This window comes from Phalacrocorax aristotelis, chromosome 21 (assembly GCF_949628215.1).
Source record: "Phalacrocorax aristotelis chromosome 21, bGulAri2.1, whole genome shotgun sequence".
NCBI classification, from domain to species: Eukaryota; Metazoa; Chordata; class Aves; order Suliformes; family Phalacrocoracidae; genus Phalacrocorax; species Phalacrocorax aristotelis.
Window position 1 is genome coordinate 4,649,968 of NC_134296.1, and position 19,954 is coordinate 4,669,921.

Below are 19,954 nucleotides of genomic sequence, written 5' to 3' on the forward strand. Positions count from 1 at the left end.
GGGTCGTGCAGTCCCTTGCACGGGGGTGGTGCGGCTCCTTGCACGGGGGTCGTGCAGTCCCTTGCACGGGGGTGGTGCGGCTCCTTGCACGGGGGTCGTGCAGTCGCTTGCACGGGGGTGGTGCGGCTCCTTGCACGGGGGTCGTGCAGTCCCTTGCACGGGGGTGGTGCGGCTCCTTGCACGGGGGTCGTGCAGTCCCTTGCACGGGGGTCGTGCGGCTCCTTGCACGGGGGTGGTGCGGCTCCTTGCACGGGGGTCGTGCGGCTCCTTGCACTAGTGCTGGAGGCTTCTTGCAGCCATGGAGGGTTAGCAGTGTGTCCTGGAGGTGTGCAGGGTGGTGGGGAGTAGTAGCAGCAGGTTCCTGCTCAAGGTATGGGGGTGTTTGGACCCCTCCAAACGGGACCCTTGGGGTCCTGCAGCTGCCGGGGAAGCTGTGTGGGGAGTGCAGCGCTTTTCATGTGAGATGAACTCTCTGGGGACTGGGGCATCAGCTGGAGGGAGCGGTGAGGGCCCTGCTCAGCCGGAGGCAGCGAGCCCCACTGCACCCTGAGTCCCCAGGGCATAGTGTGACCCTGTCACTGGGCTGCCCACGGCAGCAGGATGGCATTTCCCTCTCCGTGGCTGGGAGCTCCCTACTCCGCAAGACCCGCTGTGGCAGATTTGGCTGGAAACAGCAGATTTAATGGGTGGTCACATGCCCCAGCAGGGTGACTGTCATCTGACCGGGAGATGGGTGACAGACAACAGGCGATGGGGCCCTTCAGTGCCGCATCTCCTGTGCATCACCCTGCCCTGCACCTCAAGGACCAGCCTCTTGGGTCCAGTCTGGGCACCCAGCACTGGCCCGATCTGACACTGAATCCAGCAACTCCTCTTGGGGGGGATCCAGACACCCCAAGTTTTGGTCACATCTGCATCCCAGGCTCACCACCCCCTTCCTTCTCATCACCCATCCTTCAAGGCTGCAGCAATGAGGAGATTTACCCCTCGAGAACAAAATCAGGGTGTTTTCCTCATCCTGAGTGTCCTTGCATGACGCTTTTTTAATCCCTAATTTATCTGCAAATATGTGTGGGCAATTCCCCCAAACCTAATGAACTGGGAGCCATTCACATGCAGCTCCTCATCTCTGCACATCCTGCTCCAAACTGGTTTCTGAAGCCTCCAGCGACTGCATCAGCTCAGCCCTGGGGTCCCCAAGCCGTGGCTGAGCACATGGTGCAGCCTGAATTTCTCCCGGTCATCCCGGTTTCCCAGCCAGCCGAATCCCAGCCAGGGATCCGGGTCCCAATCAAAAAGGTGACCCCAGATTTGTCATTGCAGCAAATTCAAAGGCTCCATGCACATCTGAAGCTCTCAGCTCAGGCAGTGCCTGGAAACCTCGAGCACGAACTCAGACTTCATCATTTTATTAAGAGCTGTGCCAGATGTGGCTCAGCCGCAGCCAGATGAGACACGAGGCAATTAGATTTGCACCACTTTATCACTCCAGAAGATTTGGAGGCTACTCATCGCCATATATGGGTCCAAGAGAGGATAAGGTGTTGCAGGGACAAATTATCCATGGGCAATTCTCAGCATCCCTAGGCTGAGAGGGCAAAGCCGACTCTGTTGTTGGCAACGTCGAAGATGGAGTAATACTGCCGGAGGAAGATGTTGCCGAGGATCCAGAGCGGCTGGCCGCTGGAAGAGGACACGTATGTGCTCTCGACCCCAACAGTGCAGATGCCGTTGTTCTGTCAGGGGAAAAGGAGCAAATTTCAGTGCCTGTGAGGAGCGTGGGGAATTTGTGCTGCCCATGTCTTCATGGCTGCTTTGGCTGGGAGCAGGATTAGACCCTCCTTACGGTCACATACAGACATGCAAAAGCACCGTGAAACTGGGTGCTGGGAAATATGGCACTCAGGCTGCTGGAAGCCTCTGTGTTTGAAAAGAAACTCTGACTTTCTCCTGAGCAAAACTGCCCTATGATGGCAAACACATGTTGGGAATAATAAAATCACACCTACGTTTAGGACATAGACAGAGGGAGGCAGTGATAACTGGGCTCCGCTGATGGCGAAGTAGAGGGTGGGCATGTTCGGGACGTTGCTGCAGCTGACGACGTACTGCAAAAGAAGGAAAGAGGGGCAGAGGGGTCAGGAGCCCCGCGGCTGGGCACCGTCCTTCCTCCAGCTGTAACCCCAGCCGTGCTCCCTGAGGGTCAGCATAGCTCTGACTGTGGCAGGGCTGTGCTGACCCGGGTTTATCATGTTTGGAAGAATTCTTTTTGTTTTACACCACTGCAAGGGGAGATAAACCACTGCAGCGTTGTTTCAGGTGAGATGTTTTGCTTCAGAGATGCCGGAGCGCTCCATAGCTCAGCATTACCACCCAGATGTGTCCCCATCCCACGGCACCAGCCCCTCGTGTGTGCAGGGCATCCTTCCCACCTACCCCGTAGTCACTCTCCTCCACACCCAACTCCTGCAGGAAGGCTGACATGAATTGTCCTGGGACGGTCAGCAGGAACGTCCCGGTGTCCACAATGCCGTGACAGCCTTGGCTGCACCAGCCAGTGGCTGACAGCCCGATGGAGAACCTGGAGAGAGCCGCAGAAAAGGCATCAGAAAAGGCTCGCCCCTGCCAAGACCCACTCCAAGCCATGGTGCAGCACTTACTCCTCGATACCGATCTTCCAGTACAATTCCTGGACCACAGGAGCCCATAAAACCTCCCCTGAGTACAGCTGGTTGTCAACCCCTCCGAGGATGACTTCCCCGCCGTAACTATATGTTGGGTTGCTGGAAAGACACCAAATCAAACCCCAGATCAGGCCGACAGCTCAATAGAAAGCGGTGTAGCGTACAGGTGCCTGGGGAGAACATGTGGGTGGAGAGTGAATGAAGAAAAGGGTGGATCCAGGCTGTGCAAGAGAGATACCCGCTGTCAGAGGTCTCACCGTGAGTAATAGAAGCTGAATAAGGGTTCAGTGAGCTGGTTCTGCTGCAGCAAGTTCTGCACCAGTGTGTTGTAACCGCTGATGCCAATGCCCGGGTAAGCCATGCCCAAAATCCCATCAAAGTCCAGGTAGTAAAAGGGTCTGCTGGGCTCATCCACGCTCAGGCCGAACTCCTGGTCCCTGATGACGATGTTCTGGATCTAGAGGGAGAGGAATGATGCTGGGAGATGCTGGTGTTTTGGACATTCCCCCTGACAGCAGCATCCCACCAGGGAGTTCCTGGAGAGAGGCAGGGGTAGCCAGGAAGGTCACGAGGGTGAATCTGCTCTGAGATGTACTGAGCTCTTCCCCATCACAGATGGGGGATGGAGTCGGGAGCAGCCTGGCTCATAGTGTTTGTTCTATCACCCTTACTATTTCAAAAAGATACCCACAAAAATGGTTTGCCTCGGTTAAATTTGTTTAAAAATCACACTTTCACTCCGTGCAAGTCTCACAACAGAACATTTCTTCTGTCCCGTAATGACAAAGCTCAGCCATCAGTGTAAAAAGCCAAAGATATCCCTTAACCCAAAGCAGTGGTGAAAAGCCCAGAGGTCTCAGACTGAGTTTGTTTGCAGATCCCAATCCCCGAGTACATTTATGCTGACACACCATGGATTCTACATGGGAGATTCAGACACTAATATCCAAAATAAGAAGGTACTTTCAGCTCCCCCTCCATTTTTAACTTCATTGGACTGATCACAACCGCAGTCACGTCCTACCCTGGTTGCAGCAACGCACCAACACATCAGAAGTCACTTACTGTCACGGTGTCGTACCCTAAATCCACCAACAGGTCACCGAACCCGTAGCTCAGGGTGTAGGTCACACCGATGTTTGAGAAGGTGGACGACAGGCTGGAGTTGAACCTGGCATGATTTGCTGCATGGAGAGAAGGTCACAGCCCCCGGATCACATCCTGCCCGCGGTTCAGCATCCCTGTCCCCACATGGGCAGAAATCCCCAGCAAGGGGCTTCACAGGGCAGGGGCCATCCAAAACCAGCCCTGCCGGTGTCACCGAGCGGAGACCAACCACCAAACCCCACCAGGTCTCACTGATTTCCCCCGAGGGGTGCTCACCACAGGCTGGAGTCTGGCAGTAAGTGGAGGGCACCCACAGGTTGGAGGAACCGGTGTCAAAGAGCACCAAGAAGTTTTGCGGGGGGGTCCCAATGCTGATCTCCCCGAAGTAGAAGGACTGTGAACAAAAGTGTGATGGATTTCTGTTTCTGTCTGTTGTTTTTTTTTAATGAGATTTTTCAGCTCTCTGCCCTGTGCTAGCTGAGAAACCCAGACTGCTAAGGGGTTATAGGAAGGACTGCTAGTCCCTGAGTGCACCCAGGGCAGCTAGAGCACAGAAAGGGGCAATCCCTTGCTTACAGCTCATAACAAAGTCAGCAGCAAGGGCAGGAATAGTAGTTCTGCCCTATAATCACCAAACTCTGCTTTTTCCAAGGGAAATCAATTCAGGATAAGGTGTGCTTGCCCCCTGCCTTTGTCTCCCAACAGCACGCAGACCTTGGAGCCAGGCTATAAAGACCACAAAACTGCCCGTGCCCAGCACAGCGCCTTGACTCGTGAGCAGGCAGTGAGCCGAGCCACCCACTGCAAGGAGGGTGTCCCCAAAAACCAGAGCCGGGTGGCTCAGAGGAGGAAGGAAAAGCTTTAATACTTACATCCATGTAGTTTGTTAGTGGTTCATAAGCCACAGCGTTAATGAGCTGGTATTTCCTACCAGGGTCCCCTTTGAGGTTCTTCAGGAAGCCCTCCGGCACCCCCTTCTCTCTCATCAACTCCCGCATGGACCTGCCTTTCCTCAAGGGGATCCTGCACGGGATGGAGACGGCAGCGAGATGCTGAGGGGCTGGGCAGCCCCATCCACACGTGCACCCCCCCATGTGCCCAGGGCGAGCCCCGATCCGTGGCCAGACCCTGCACCGTCCTCGGGGCTCACCTCACCATCCCCTCCCCGAGCTGGAGGCAGAGCAAGGCCAGCACCAGCCACCGCACGGCCACGGGTCGTGTCGGCTCCATGGCAGCTCCTGCACCACCGCAGCCAGGGCAGGGTTTATATAGCCAGGTGCTGTGCCCAGCCCCTGCCTCCAAACACCCCTTTCCTCTATCACTGCACCCACCCAACGCCAACACTTGCGGTGTGTTTATCACCGCAGCCATTCTGATTTTGCCTCCTTATCGGGCTGTTCAGGCACTAACAGATTGGGCAGTACTTCTGATACCGAGACCAAATATGTGACATCTGATAAAAAGCAAAAATCTGTTGTTATCAAGCAGTCGAAGTGTTTTCTCTTGCCTTCAGCACCAGATTGATCTTTCCAGAAAACAAAGGCAAACACACTCTTTATTGCAAATGGAAACTTATGATACCGGTGTCCCTCTTTCCACCCATCCAGGCAGCCAAGGAAGTGCCACAGGTCTGCCGTATTTCTTCCATCCAAGTCTACACGCTGTGTACATCCAATTCCCTCAACATGGCGAGCACGAAGCAGCAGTGGTGGTTTTTCAGACCAGCTCCGTGCCTCCCAGGAACCAGCACGTTACCCCCAAAATGTCTCTCTTTCCAGGCATTTGTCCTTTGTCACTCTGCCCCTCTGCTAAGCCAGAATGTTAGCTGATCTAGATAGAACTCTTGGTATTTATCAGAATAATGCTTTAAGTCAATCAAAACCCAGTTGGAATAGAAATGTTGCTTGAGTAATTTAAATTAAGAGATTTTTTTTTTTAAATGAAACCTCTAAAAATAAGTTATCTGCTGTGAACGGTATTTCTTACAAATACATTTATAAATAACATACTCTTTCCTTTTGGCTAGGACAAATTTATGCTTATATAGCATTTTTTATTATACTAAAATCCTTACAGATTAAATGCCCAATCCTTCTATGGAATTCTGTCTTGCCAAACAGATGAACTACCTTTCACAGTCCATATAGCCACCTGTCTTCTGCACTACAAATCTGTTCAAAGGCACCGTTTGCTGCTGGTACTGTTGATAACAGCATTTTAGAAAAGGAGTGAGAGAAAATGGCTCTATGTACTGAATTTTATGAACTTTGTTCTTATATTTCCATAGAAAAAATGTGAGAGATTTGCCCTTCACTGCCCTCCAGCTCTGCTAACAGCCCACAAGGAAGCTCAGATGGGGGCTGCTCGATATAGCAGCCCTGAAAGGCATAACAGGCCTTTACCTGCCCGGTTACAACCACTCACCATCTCCAAAAGACACTTTTGATTTGCTGCAGTTTATATTTCGCATCAGAGTTACACCGAGGATGCTCAGGTCACACGTCTGGTGCGTTGGAGGTGATGTCTCCCATATGCTTTGAGTGATGCTGGTCATGCCCGGGCTGGGGAGATGCAGTGTATTTAGACGCTCATTCACAGGGGATTTTTAGTCCCGGGAGACCCTTTCCTCCCCTGGGAAGCTGCTACCAGACAGACAGCCCTGCCAGTCCCTGAGGACTCGTCCTGGCATCTGCTGCCCTGAGGATACTGCTCAGCCTTGTACTCTGAAGCCTGGGCACGCGCTGCCTGCAGAAACTCTGCCATGCACTGCCAGGGAGCAGTGATTGTCCCCACATCCCCGTCACCCTGGCAGCCTCATCTCCCATGGAAAACCTGAGGAGACAAACATGGGAGGTTTTCTGTGCAAAGGAGCCGCAGCTGGACCGAAGGCCCGAGGCTGCTCAGGCGCCTCTGCCTGGGGGACACGGCACCAGGCCAGCTCCACCGTAACCGTGCGGTTTCACACATAGTGCTTTGAGCACCCGGCACGTGCTGCGGTTCTGCTTCCATTTCGCTGGGACCAAACCCTTTGTCCAGATCTGAATTTGTCCTGGGGGGGTCACCAACATATGCACCCCAGGGACCAGGCAGAAGGGGGGGGGGGCAGCGCAGCTCTCCCCGGGGTTGGGCAGGAGCAGCTCCGCTGTCCTTTGCTGTAGGGCACTGGCAGACCCCCAGTCCCCGCTGACAGTGGGGATGGACCCTAGCAGAGCCTTGCTACACCCGTCTGAGCTGTCGGTGTTGGACCAGCTGGCTAAGAAAACCCCTGGCACCCCCTCCTCCGTCACATCCTGACGGATCTGCCTTTACTCCAGTGGATCCTGCAGGGAGCAAAGGGAAGAACAGCAGGGTCACCGTCAGCCATGGCCTGTCCCTTCCTGCCACCACTGCTGCCAGAGCAGGTTCAGCTCTCAGAAACCTCCCCATTTTATTCGGGGGAGAAATGCCTTCCCTGCTATCCGCACCTATGTAATCTCTGTCTCGCTGCGCTCAGCCTGTGTCAATATTTTGACATAAAGCACAGAGGAGTTTGTGTCCTTTCTCTGGTGAAATGACAGAGCTATTAATATATCTGATAATGAGCACCAATGATAAAGAGCTTCTAAGAAACGAGTTTGGATCCCAGGAAAGAGCGGTGTTACCCGAGCCTCTCCTGGCCAAGGTGCTCCCCGTCCCCTTCGGTCACAGACCACAATTCCTGATACTCCAGCTGTTGTTTTACCTGACTGAATAGCCCCACTTCAGGACTTAAGGGTCAGTCAGAGGTATGGCTAACCTAATCTAGCCTCATATTCCCACTCTGCCTTAATCACAGGACTTTGTTAAACCTTATCCAGCTGCAAGGAAGATTAGTGGCTTCCCACATGCACCTCTGCAAGGTTTCCTGATGCTCAGCAAGAGGGATGGAGGTGGGGACCAGCCAGCCCCACAGCTTTATCCTTGGCTGGATGGAGCTATCAGTTCAGCCCTGCAAGTACCAGCAGCAGCAAGAGACAGGTCAGCGTGTCCCGACAGTCACCCCAAGGTCACTACGAACTGCAGGCAAAGCAATGTCCACTGCCACCGGCTAACTCGGTATTTGCCTGAGTAGGTGCTGGTGAGCATCCTGCCGAAGCAACTTAGCACAGCCTGGCAGCAAGTGGCAGCTGGAGGAGGATGAAGCCGTACTGTCCCATTAGGGCCTCGCCCTGCCTTTCTAGGCATGCACCAGCACCTGAGGCACAGAGCAGAACTGCCTTTTTGGGGAATCCCTTGGGGAACTCCTGTCCCAAGGGCTGTGGTTGGTGTTTAAGACCACCCCCGGTGACTGTTTGCTGTCCCGATCGCCTGCACTGCAGCCTGGTGCGTGGTACTCCTCACCTGCAAAGCAAAGCTCTTGCAGGAATCAGGTTCAGGATCCTTGTTCTGGGCTTGTCCCTCACTGAGGACAGGGAGGACACAAGCGGGGTGCAGGCAGGGCCAAAGGCAGCAGCTGGGATCTGGCGGACGGCAGCTGCCCGCTTTCCAACACAAAGCCTGCAGCCCCCCGCCGAGTCGCTCAAGCCTTGCAGAGGGGACGAGGTTGGGCTGTGGGAAATCTTCATTCCCAAGGGCTCGGAAGCTGGGCTGCACTGCCTGCAGGAGCTACCCCGGGCACCAGCAAGGGGAAGGACTGGTCACTGCCATCCCTGCATCCATCGGGCTGTGAGCTGAGCTGCAGCTTGGAGCCTGCTGCCTTCATCAGAGCCACCCCAAAGCTCAATAATTCACTATAGGTGAAGGCTGGGACTCAGTCCCACAGCCGTTAGGAATCGACAGCATGTCAGACCCCTTTGCAAGAAACATAAATACATCAGCTTTAGATTTGAAGCAGCCCAGGGACAGCTTCCCCACCGCTTTCCCAGTGCTGACTCTGCGGAAATCTGCCTAGGAGTTTATCACGGCGCTTATCGGCTGAGTTACACAACCCATCAGTCTGTGCTCAGTCATCACTCAACAAACTCAGAAGGTCAGAGATGATTTGGGATGTTGGGGTTTATTTGTAACAGGAGACTGAGAGAACACGCTTGCACAGAAATCTCGGAGGGACAGGGAGCCAGGCAGGCATGAAAGGGAACATAAAATTCCACGGGAACCCCGTAGTGCTCCGGCAATGCTGGCTAAGGTGCGTTGGGCCAGGGGAGGGGCTGGATTTCACTGCTTTATGCCGACGGGGCGAAGCCAACACGGTTGTTGGCCATGTCAAAGACGGTGTAATACTCCTTGAGGAAGACATCACCCAAGATCCAGAGCGGTTGCCCGTTCTGGGAAGGCACGTAGGTGGCCTCAATCCCAAGAGTGCAGTAGCCATTTTTCTGTAAGGGGGGAATAACAGGGAGTCAGAGCCTCAGACAAGCTCCGGGACCCTGCCAGCTGGGCTGCAGGGAGGGAAAGCATCGCTACTGGTCAAGAAGCACCAGGTCCTTTCCTGGCCCTCAAGGACTCAGCAGGATGAAGCTGCTCAGCTAATACATACTTCAAAGACGTAGGCAGAGGGGTAGAGTGGGAACTCAGCTCCGCTGATGACAAAGGTGATGGCAGGCATGTTCTGGACCTCATTGCAGTCAACTGCATACTGCGGAGAGAGGGTGAAGAGGAGGTTATGGCTGGAACAGCACCGACTGTGAGAGGAGAGATACCCCACTATGCGGAGGTAACACACACTTTGTCCCCTGGCAGTGCCACATCACCTCCCTGATGTGCCTGCAGCACCACGTTCTCTAGATGCCATGTGAGTTTTGCAGGACCTGGTCAAGCCCGTGGCTTCTGGCTCACTTGCAACCCTCCCCGCTGCTCCGTGCGCGCCTCCAAAGCACGCCCTGCACTTACACCATAGCTGGTCAGCTGGGCACCCAGGGACTGAAGGAAGCTGTCCATGTACTGCTGGGGCACCGTCAGCAGGAACGTCCCTGTGTCCACGATGGCCTGACAGCCCTGGCTGCACCAGCCCGTCGCCGACTGCCCGATAGCAAACCTGGGAGGAGAATGGGGAGAAGGATGTCACTTCAAGCACCCGCTGGCAACTAAACCAGTCTTGGCTGGATCTATAAGTCTGGGGGGCTCTGAAATGCAGTGCCTAACCCCTGCCTCGAGCCCACGCCTGCTGCAGCTGCAGCTTCATCTGGAAGACAGCTGAAATGTCCTCAAAGGAGTTGCCAGGGTGGATCACGCCCATCAGGTGCAAACACAACTCACTCATTAATCGCGACCTGCCAGTAAAGCTCCTGGGTCACCGGTGCCCACACAATGTCTCCACGGAAGAGCCAAGTGTCAATTCCTCCGAGAATGAGTTCTCCCCCATAGGTTTCGGTGGGTTGACTGCAAAAACAGAGAGTTACAGCAGCAGAGACTGGTAAATTGGTGCAATATACATGGGCTAGCAAGGGACATATTCACAAGGAACCTGCATGGGGATGGGCAGAGGGACACCAGTGTGTAGATTTTTACCGAGAGAAGTAGAAGCTGAAGATGGGCTGGGTGAGCTGGTTCTGCTGCAGCATGCCCTCCAGTGCAGTGGGCGCCCCCTCCACGGCCAGCGAGGGGTAGCCCATCCCCAGGATCCCATCAAAACTGGCATAGTAGAAAGGCTGGGTTGGTTCATTGCTGCTGAGCCCAAACTCCTGTTTTGTGACCGTGATGTTCTGGATCTGAAGGGGAAGGGGACACCAGGTCAGCCTGCATGCTTAAGCAAACCTGAGCAGCCGTTGGATGGGATGAGCGATGCTCTGAAAGTCCAGAGAGCACACTACAAGGTCACAGCTGGTGAAAACATCTCCAGGCAGGTGGGAAAATTAGCAGGAATTGTGTTAAGAGTAAAAACCCAGCTGGGCAGTCCTGCCCATCCCAGGCCCTGGTTTGCCCAAGTCTTGTTTACATGAGTCATAAAATCTTCCCTTAAGCTGCCCCCCAGGCTCCTTCCATCAGAGCACCCAGCTGGTGCTGGGGCACAGCGCCCAGGAAGACAAGAAGGTGCAGGGTGCACTTACCCTCAGCGTGTCGTAGCCCAGCACCACGCTGAGCGCCCCGCTGCCGTAGGAAAAGGTGTAAGTCTGGCCATTGTTGATGAAGGTGGAGGACGCGCTGGGATTGAACGTTGCGTGATTGGCTGCATGAGAGAGAAGAGGGCAAAGCTGCTGGGCGCACGCTTGCCTGGCCCCGGAGGATTTCACCACCAGTCACTCTGCCAGGATAATGTCTTAGGAAAGGGGCTTCCCTGGGAGAGAGCAAGTTGTGAAGAGAGGAACGGGCTGTTCCCCTGCCTCACGGTTATCTCTAAGGCAGGGTTTGCATCCCAGATCTGCCTGTATCCCTCTCAAGGGAACAGCTGTTGTGATCACAACCACATCAGCTACCCAGCGTGAGCAAAGCCATCAGCAGTTAAATCCCCATCGCTCTCCCACTGGTGGCGAGTTACATCAGATGAGCTCTGCTGGGGACCAGAACATCAGCTCTGCAGCTTTGCTCTTCCCTCCACCCGGCCATGAAAGGTCAGCCACCACCACTGAGATTTCTGCACTCTGGGGACACCCACAACAGCCGTAGTTGTTTGGCCACCTTCATTAGCCAGGCACACAAGGGCAGAGAGCTCTGTATTTCCCAAGGAAGGCACCAGCTGGTGCCAGGGAGCCGCTATCCCAGAGCAGCATCCCAGAGCTGATCCCAGCGCAGGATCAGTTTTGGTCTGGCAATGCAACTTCCCCCGTGCGTTCGGCCTACGCTGTGCTGCTGGGGGAGCCCTGCGCAACACAGCTGCGGTACTCACAGCACGCCGGCGTCTGGCAGTAAGTGGAGGGCACCCACAGGTTGGAGGAACCGGTGTCGAAGAGCACCAAGAAGTTTTGCGGGGGGGTCCCGAGGCTGATCTCCCCGAAGTAGAAGGACTGCAGATGAGAGATGGGGTATCTCCAATTGGCCATGGAGTCAGGGACAGACCAGGCTTTTGCCTCCCAGCCCTGCTCTGGCAATCCAGCACTTTGTGGGGTGATGGGAAATGCCAGGCTCACGCTTGCAAATAAAGTAGGCAGGAACGAACTGAACCTGCTTTTTCTCCCAAAAGATATAATATTTAATATTTATTTTGTCATGCCTTTTGTTACATATAGAAAAGCATTGCTTTTCATTGCTGGGGGAAAGCTTTCCTAAAGTCTAAAACAGAAGCTTAAAAAAGAGTGGGAAAAGCAATATCTCACTCCTGGAGGCTCAGGGGTCAACAGATTGCTCCAGCAGCTGTGAAGGCAGAGGGAAAGGGGAGCGTGGTGTATGGGCAGGCAGCAAGAGGGGAACCTGGGGTACTCACATCCAGGTGGTTGCTTATCGGCTCATACACAACATAGTCATCACTGAAGTGGTATTTCTTAGCTGGATCATGTTTCATTTTCTTCAGGTAGTCCTCTAGCACTCCGGCCTCCTGCATATTCTCCCGTATAGACTTGCATTTCTTCAGTTTGATTCTGCACAGAGAAAAAAAAAACCCAGTCCAAAATACAGCAAGAAATCAGGAGTTTTGGGTATTTTCAAATGATCCGTTCTCTGAGCTCCTTTGAACCCCACCACAATGGGAGCCCTTCGCTCAGCTGCCTTGTACGTCCCCAGGGGCTGCTCTCCCAGCGAGGGATGCAGCCTGGACTCAGACCACGATGGTCCAGGAGGCTGGAGTCACACCTGGTTAGACTTGGGCAGCACCCCTAGGGACGCAGTGCAGCCCGTGCAGGTTACAGCTGCAGCCCGTCTCTGTTGTCTGCCCTCCTCCTGCTGCAGCAGCTGCTGCAGGACACCCACCTCACCAGCCCCTCTGAGAGCTGCAGAAACACCAGTGCCAGGACGAGCCACTTCATGGTGCCGGAGTTGTCCACTGGGCTGCACACACCTCGGAGACCAGAGCATGCAGGCTGAGCTGCCCGGACTCCCCAGTTTTATACTGGGAAGCAGTGACACCCCCCACCAATTATCTGCTGACCTCTATTTTCCATTACCACCATGTCCACCCCCAGCTTCAAGGGCTTCTTTGTATTTTGGGCCACGAGGATTTTGAGGAGTTTGTGTCCTTAGCGAGGTGCTCAGGTAAGAATAGAGCAACACACGTCTTTGATAGCAAGATCAAAGGGTTACCACTGGATAAGAGGCCAGCCCTTATCACAGCAAAGAGAGGAGTGACCCAAATGCCACCGTGGTGGGGCGTTATCTGTGTCCGACAAAACCTGTTCAAACCTTTTCCCAAAACAAAGGTGCTCAGGGCTCTTGGTGCAGAATGGAAACACGTCAGACTTTTGTCTGCTGTTCTTCCACCAGCCAGCCCAGCTGCCCGCCCATGGGGACCTTCTGGCCTGGAGGAGGGTTGGCTGCTGACATGGAAGCTTTTCCAGGGCACAAGCTGGCTGCTCTGCTCCCCCTGTCTCAGGGGCTCACTGAACCCATGAAGTTTCTTCTTCTGTGTTCTCATAGGTGGTTTCCAACACTGTTCTGCCTTCTGGTCCATCCTTCTCCAATTCTTCTGCTCTGTCCTTCTCCATGTCTTCATCAGCCTCCCAGTCCTTTGCCATCCTCTCCTCCACATACAGCTGGTTTCCATATGTCACAGAATCACAGAACGCCAGGTTGGAAGGGACCTCAGGGATCATCTAGTCCAACCTTTCTGGGAAGAGCACAGGCTAGACAAGGTGGCCCAGCACCCTGTCCAGGCGACTCTTGAAGGTGTCCAACGTGGCCGAGTCAACCCCTTCCCTGGGGAGATTATTCCAGTGGTGACTGTCCTCACTGTGAAACACTTCCCTCTCGTGTCCAGTCGGAATCTCCCCAAGAGCAACTTGTGTCCATCCCCCTTGTCCTCTCCATGGGACCCTGTGTAAAAAGGGAGTCTCCATCTTCTTTGTAGCTGCCCCTTAAGTCCTGGTACATGGGGATGAGATCCCCTCTGAGCCTCCTTTTCTCAAGGCTGAACAAACCCAGCTCTCCCAGCCTGTCCTCGTACGGCAGCTTCCCAGTCCTCTGATCGTCCTGGTGGCCCTTCTCTGGACCCCTTCCAGCCTGGCCACATCCTTCTTGTACAGCGGGGACCAGAACTGCACGCAGCGCTCCAGGTGTGGCCTGACCAGCGCTGAGTAGAGCGGGATGATGACTTCTTTATCTCTGCTGGCGATGCCCTTTTTGATGCAACCCAGCACCCTGTTGGCCGCCTTGGCCGCAGCAGCCACTGTTTGCTCACATTGAGCTTCCCCCCACCAGGGCCCCCAGGTCCCTTCCCACAGAGCTGCTCTCCAGCCAGGTGCATCCCGGTCTGTGCTGCACTCCCGGATTATATCATACACCTCCATCCTGGTTCTGCTCTCATACTGTTTTGGACAGAAATCACTTTTTTTTTTTCCTTTTTTTTTTTTTTTTTAGTTTTGTGGAACAACTGATTCCCTTTCCATCCTGTGTTAAAGGCCAGGCACCACACCTCCCTGCATGGAGGTGTTTAACCAACCCGTGGGTGTGTTGGCTGTTGGGGTTCGCCAAGACACACCTTCACCCACCGGGTCCTTGCACCAGCCCAGAGAGTCAGGAAATTTCTTGTTTGCTTTATTTCTTTCCTGTGAAAAAAAGAGAACCACAAAGACGGACCTCCCAAACTGCCAACAAACACCCAAACAGACCAAAATGTTTTCACTTATAACCTTAATGTTTTCTAGGAAACAGACCAAAATGTTTTTGGTTATAACTTAAACATTTTCTAGCAAATGGACCAAAATGTTTTCAGTTATAACCTAAATATCTTCTAGACGTCCTCTGGCACGGCTTGCATCCCTGCTCCGAGCAGCCTGGCTCTTCACAGCGGGGAAATCGTGCTCTCCGTCATCCACCGATAGCCCGGCGCCGCTATCGCTGCGCTCATCCCGCGTCAACGCTCCGCACAGATTTTATTCCATTGGGACCACCGGCTAGTGTGTGTCCTTTGCTGGATATTGAGACTATAATAAAGCAATTATCTTGTTTGCTAGCAGGATTGTCAGAAAGATCAACTTATTAAGATTGGATAAAAAGAAAATTCTGGCTGAAAGCAAAGAGCGGTTATCAAAATGTCAATATACCAAGTGTTATCTGCAGGTCCCCACAGGGACTCAGCCTTGCCAAAACACAAAGGAATAAGGTGCCCTCTACAGCACACACAAACACATTCTACTTTTGGCACTTCTTGACCCAAAGTTAGACAGCACTTGTTTGCCGAGGCATTTAGTCTACCAGGAATCAAGGATTTACAGTTTCCAACATCAGAGATCCCGTGTCCCTGCGCGGAGCAGGACTCGGCCAACGGCACACACCCACACTGCTCCAAGGCAGGACTCCTCCTCGGGGCCAAGCTCTGGGCATTTCTCCTCCTTTCCCTCCAGTTTCTGTTCTGTGTTGGTGCAATGGCCCAGCCCACACGCAAACAGCTCCAGCCCAGGGAGCCCCGTCTCTCCCAGATGAGTACGGATCCCCTTTGCATCCCACGGCCAACTCTGCCCCCTCTCCCGGGACAGTGCAGTGGGCAAACGAGATGATCCATGAGCAGAAGCTGTCCTGGCCATCCAGAGGGCTTAAGCTTCTTTGAACACGAATCAACAAATCCTATTAAATCCAACAGCCACTGCAGAGGTGGGCACCATCTCCCAAAAGCCGGTAGCTCTCAACAGAGCATTTTGCAGGATTAGAAATGGGCTCTGAAGAGGGGTCCAGCCTCCCCCATGACCCAAAGACCCCTCCCACCTGCAGACACCACTCCCAGGGCCATCAGGGGACAGAAAAGCCTTTTCAAAAACATTGCCATCATCCTGAACTTCCTAGTCTGCTCTAGGCTCTGCTCTACCCATGGCAAAAACGAAGAGAAGTGACTGGTCCCAACTCCAGGACAATTTACCACCCTGGTTCCTCCGCCTCTGCCCCAGACACAAGCTTTTGCTTTTTACCTCAACAATCGGCAGCACAGAACTTGATAAACGTGAGCATGGGACTGCCGAGAGCTCCCCCTGGTCATTAAAGCCTGTCGCTGTTGTAAGCACCGTGTCAGCTAAAACCCTTCCCGAAGGTGCTGAAGCCCATCCAAGTTAACGCTCTCCCCCTCAATAATTTAAACAGTCTTGCTCTATGTGATTAATTTAAAATAACTATATACACTTTGCCTAGAGCAGAATTGCCCTCCGCTTGGGTTCTCTGACCAAGAAAAGCTGTTGGTGGGAGCTGCAATGGCATGGGTATGTCTGAAGCAGCTGTGTTTATGAACTGCGCACAAGCACACGCATCCTTAACTCAGCACTGCACAGGCTGGTTTTAGTGCTTTATTTCCAAAACAGAGATTATAGCACACAGATGAACAGCTTCCATCCACATTAAAACAAATACTCCTCCTTTCCTACGCAACCATGAGAACAGTTCCTGAAATTAACAGCTATTCTCTAGGTCTAACATTTAAATTCCCAAACCATGGCAATGATCAGCTACTTCATGATGGTCTTCTCTTGCGGGCAGTTTCCAAAGACGCCTCCAGTCACCCTGCTCAGCCCCAGACCCCCGGCTGATGTGGGAGCTCTACATCACCTCCTTATACACCCCAAAACAGTCCCCACCTCCCTGCATCAGTGTCCACTCACGTACCTGAAATTTAGAAATGCAAAATCACAAGAGATTTTTCCCACGGTGCTGGGAACTATCCTGAAAACTCCAAGTCAAATACCCATGGCAAACGCCATGCTATTTTCAAGCTGCTTTCGACTTCTTTTTGGTAGGGCTATCAAAGTCTTCCTAGAAAGAGAAATGAAAAGTGTTTCCTTGTGTTTTCCTGGGATGGGACGGAAATAAAAATATGGGTTTATCATCAGTTGTATTACCTCCTTTGGTTCCCTTCCAGTTCTTACCTCCAACGCTTTAGAAAGTCAGGGAATGACCCTGAAGGAAAGAAACATGTAGGTTTGGGTTGTGGAGGCACGGCACATGAAGGCGTGCTCGCTTTGGAAGGCACAGATGGCCCTATTAGCTGTTCTTAAGTAATTTCTTGCTAGGAAAGAGTTTTCAGGCAGAATTCTATAAGCCAAGGCATTAAACTGTGCATGTTACTGCACGATTAGCTCTCATTTGCTGTAGAGTTTGGAAAAACAAGCAAATCAACTATTTGCACAGAGCAATGGCAGAGAGCCCATGGAAAGGCCCTGTGCCTAGAGCAGATCAGCACAGCCAGGAAGAGTGAAGCCACATCTTGTTCAACATTGGCAAAAGCACCTCATTCCCACCAGCCCCCAAATTCCACCACTCCAAACTATTAGCTTAAATTACCTATGGTGGAAACAGCCTGTCTTAAAGGGTAGGTACTCCAGAGACTACGAGTATTCTCACTATGTTCAGCCTATATTCATAACAAATCAATTTCCAAAGCAACTTCATGATTTCCTCTTGATGGAACTTCCTCAGTGGAAGTCTGGTCTACGCCCTCATGACCAACTGTCAGCGATGGCTCTGCCCCAAAGAGGGACTCCATGAATATGTCGGTGGCTTCAGAGCCTCATCCAACCATTTGTGTGAGTTCAGCTTCCAGCTCAAACAAGCAGCACGTGGAATTGTCCTGGAACAAAGACACCCCATGGGTCACCAGCCAACAGAGAGGGAAAGGGGTCTGTCTCTACATACATGTTTCTCTTCATTTATTTTTTAAGCCGATTGCAGTGAGACTAGCCAGGTGGAAGACAGCAACCATTGCTCCAGGTAGAACACATAAGGACATAGACATCATTCCTTCAGGGGAGGGAGACCTGGAAGAATAAAGGTTCCAAGAAATCCAGCTTGAATTGCGTGAGGACAACTGGTGATTGTTGGCCTGGCTTTCCATTGTAAACAAAAATTAAAGTTCACTTTGAAAGGTGACAGTTGTCTCTTTGCACCGCTCACAAAAGACAGGACCACCGGATAATCATCATATTCCATTTATTCTGTATACATTCGTAGTGCACATTAACGTAAGACATGAGCACTCCTCGGGTCACATAGCACTGCTGTTCTTCACCTGTAAGGTTACACCCGGATGAGATCTGAAGAGGGACTGAATGGATATCCATAGAAATAACCTGAAGAAGCAATTACACGGCAAGATCAACCCCTCTGGTCAGAGCAACTGAATCCCCGGTGGCCAGAGCCCCGAAGCACCTTTGTTTTTCTGCCACATCAGAAATGTTCAGTATCAAAGACACCAGTACAAGTAACAACAAGGAAAGTCGCATGGGAGAAGAGCTTGAGATAACACAGATGCATCTGGGCCTTTCAACTGTAAAAATCACATTCACGCATGGAAGAAAAACAAATTAGATCCCTTCTTTACAATTAGCCTTTTCCATACTCTGGCCTGTAATTGCCAACTTCAAAGCTCTCAGGATCTCCACTAACGTATTCACCTTTGGTCCTGTTCAGTAACAGGAATTAAACCTGTTCTGCTACCGGTAGGCGGCATTTCAAGACGAGCCAAGTTTGGGGGAAAGACAAACTTCCCAGCAAGGCTGACGGCAGCCCTCCCAGAAGCTGAATTTAGGCAATGCGTTCATTAACGAGCATTCGTTAACGATACTTCACAGTCAAGATACCACCCGAGAGGGCTGAGCAGCATCACATGGAGGGACAGAGGAAAGACTTCAGGAGAAAACAGCTGAGAGAACAGACAGCTGTAGCACCAAGCCCTGGTTTGGTTTTTCTCTCAGTGAACAGCATGGCTTAGGTAATAAAAACAACAATACTTCAGTAGCAATTAACATATTCAGGTTTCTTTGCAGAAATATTGATTCCTTTAATCCTCGCAATCCAGCCTCTCCTTTGCCATCCTCTCCCTGTAAGGCAGGTACATCTCACAGATACTCAAACCTCCCTCCCTAGAGGGAAAAGCAGGCACATAAAATGGATCAAAAGGAAAAACAAATGAAAAAACCCTCCCATGATAAAAGATAACTGAGTGCCGGGAGAAGTTATATTCCTACCAACAGGTTCCTAGGAAAGGGAAGGGTAAAAGATCTATTTATGCATTCACCAAGGAAGAAATATCAGGGAAAGAAATCAGATTGATTAACTCAAAACTCAAACAAGAACCACTTAAAAAGGTTAAGACAGTCAAATTCTCTCTGCATAGCACACGGCTGCTTACCAAGTCATCCCTTGAACTTCAATCTCACAAGCAGAGGAAGGAAACCAGCAAAGAGCAACACAGTCCCCAGCGGGGGCCGCACAGTCCTGCTCCGCAGCGAAGTACGTAATCCAACAGCCAGGCCTCCGCCGTTACCCAGGATAGCTTCGTTTTGCTGCCTCTTCTTCAGAACCAAAGAAAGTCTCAGCAAACAGAACCACTGACTGAACACAGCTCCTTTTTCCAAGTTACCAATTCACAGACCAAACATGGAGGGAAACCACCCGCCTTGCAGAAGCAAGCTGGGGAGAGTAAGAGGTCTCACAGCCTCAACTCAGCTGCAGGGACTTACCGCAGAGCAGGTTTCAGCTGTAAACGTGCTCATTCGTTTCCTCCTGGCCAGCTGCGTGGCATCAGTCGGATGCGCAGAGCCCTGGATGAATCCCTCTCAACTCAAAACCAGATTTATGGTTGCGGCCACAGAGGGCGAGGCATTCTGCTCCACGGAGGTGATCTTTGCTGTGGGGGATATTCCATGGTTGAAGGGATAGGAGGAGCCACTGGGAATCCCTAGTTTAGCTTCCCATCCAAGTAAGCATGCACACGTATATTCGTATGCATCCATCAGGGAAGTCCAGCAAAGCTGCATGTAAGGCTCAAAGAAAAATCTCTAAGATCCACCTTTACAAGGTGCCACAAAGATACAACATATTGCATAAAGATAATTTTCAACCAAAAGAGATGGGTAACAAGGAAAGGCTCCAGAGGGTTATCAGAAGGGATCCCTCCTGCCCACCACCCGAATCAAACAACCACAGGAATGAGAAAATGCCAACTCAGATGTCCTCCTCCCCTTTCAACCCAACACTGGTTTCTCCTCCAAAACCATTTCAAGCGTGGCCACTAGAGGAAGCCGCAACACTGGCGAGCACTGCTCCGGCTGTAACACGGGGAGGATCCCAAATCGTGACACTTCTGCTCCCGGTGCCCCAAGAACTACGGCCTGTGTTCAAACACGAGTCCGGTCCTTCCTTGC

The 19,954-nt window shown here is 52.3% G+C and overlaps 2 protein-coding genes across 2 annotated transcripts; both read right to left on the reverse strand.

The window, feature by feature from the left end:
• Positions 1-1,524: 1,524 nt before the first annotated feature.
• On the reverse strand, positions 1,525-4,885 carry LOC142067390 (pepsin B-like). Its single transcript, XM_075115968.1, has 8 exons — positions 4,664-4,885; positions 4,068-4,185; positions 3,750-3,868; positions 2,942-3,141; positions 2,661-2,783; positions 2,437-2,581; positions 2,010-2,108; positions 1,525-1,736 (listed from the first exon to the last, which is right to left on the reverse strand). Exons 1-8 carry the CDS (start codon positions 4,883-4,885, stop codon positions 1,584-1,586), a joined length of 1,179 nt encoding a protein of 392 aa, XP_074972069.1. The 3' UTR covers positions 1,525-1,583.
• A 4,016-nt stretch (positions 4,886-8,901) lies between these two features.
• LOC142067093 (pepsin B-like) lies at positions 8,902-12,785 on the reverse strand. Its single transcript, XM_075115373.1, has 9 exons — positions 12,588-12,785; positions 12,106-12,259; positions 11,572-11,689; positions 10,796-10,914; positions 10,257-10,456; positions 10,005-10,127; positions 9,639-9,783; positions 9,286-9,384; positions 8,902-9,124 (listed from the first exon to the last, which is right to left on the reverse strand). Exons 1-9 carry the CDS (start codon positions 12,641-12,643, stop codon positions 8,972-8,974), a joined length of 1,167 nt encoding a protein of 388 aa, XP_074971474.1. The 5' UTR covers positions 12,644-12,785; the 3' UTR covers positions 8,902-8,971.
• Between the last annotated feature and the right edge of the window lie 7,169 nt (positions 12,786-19,954).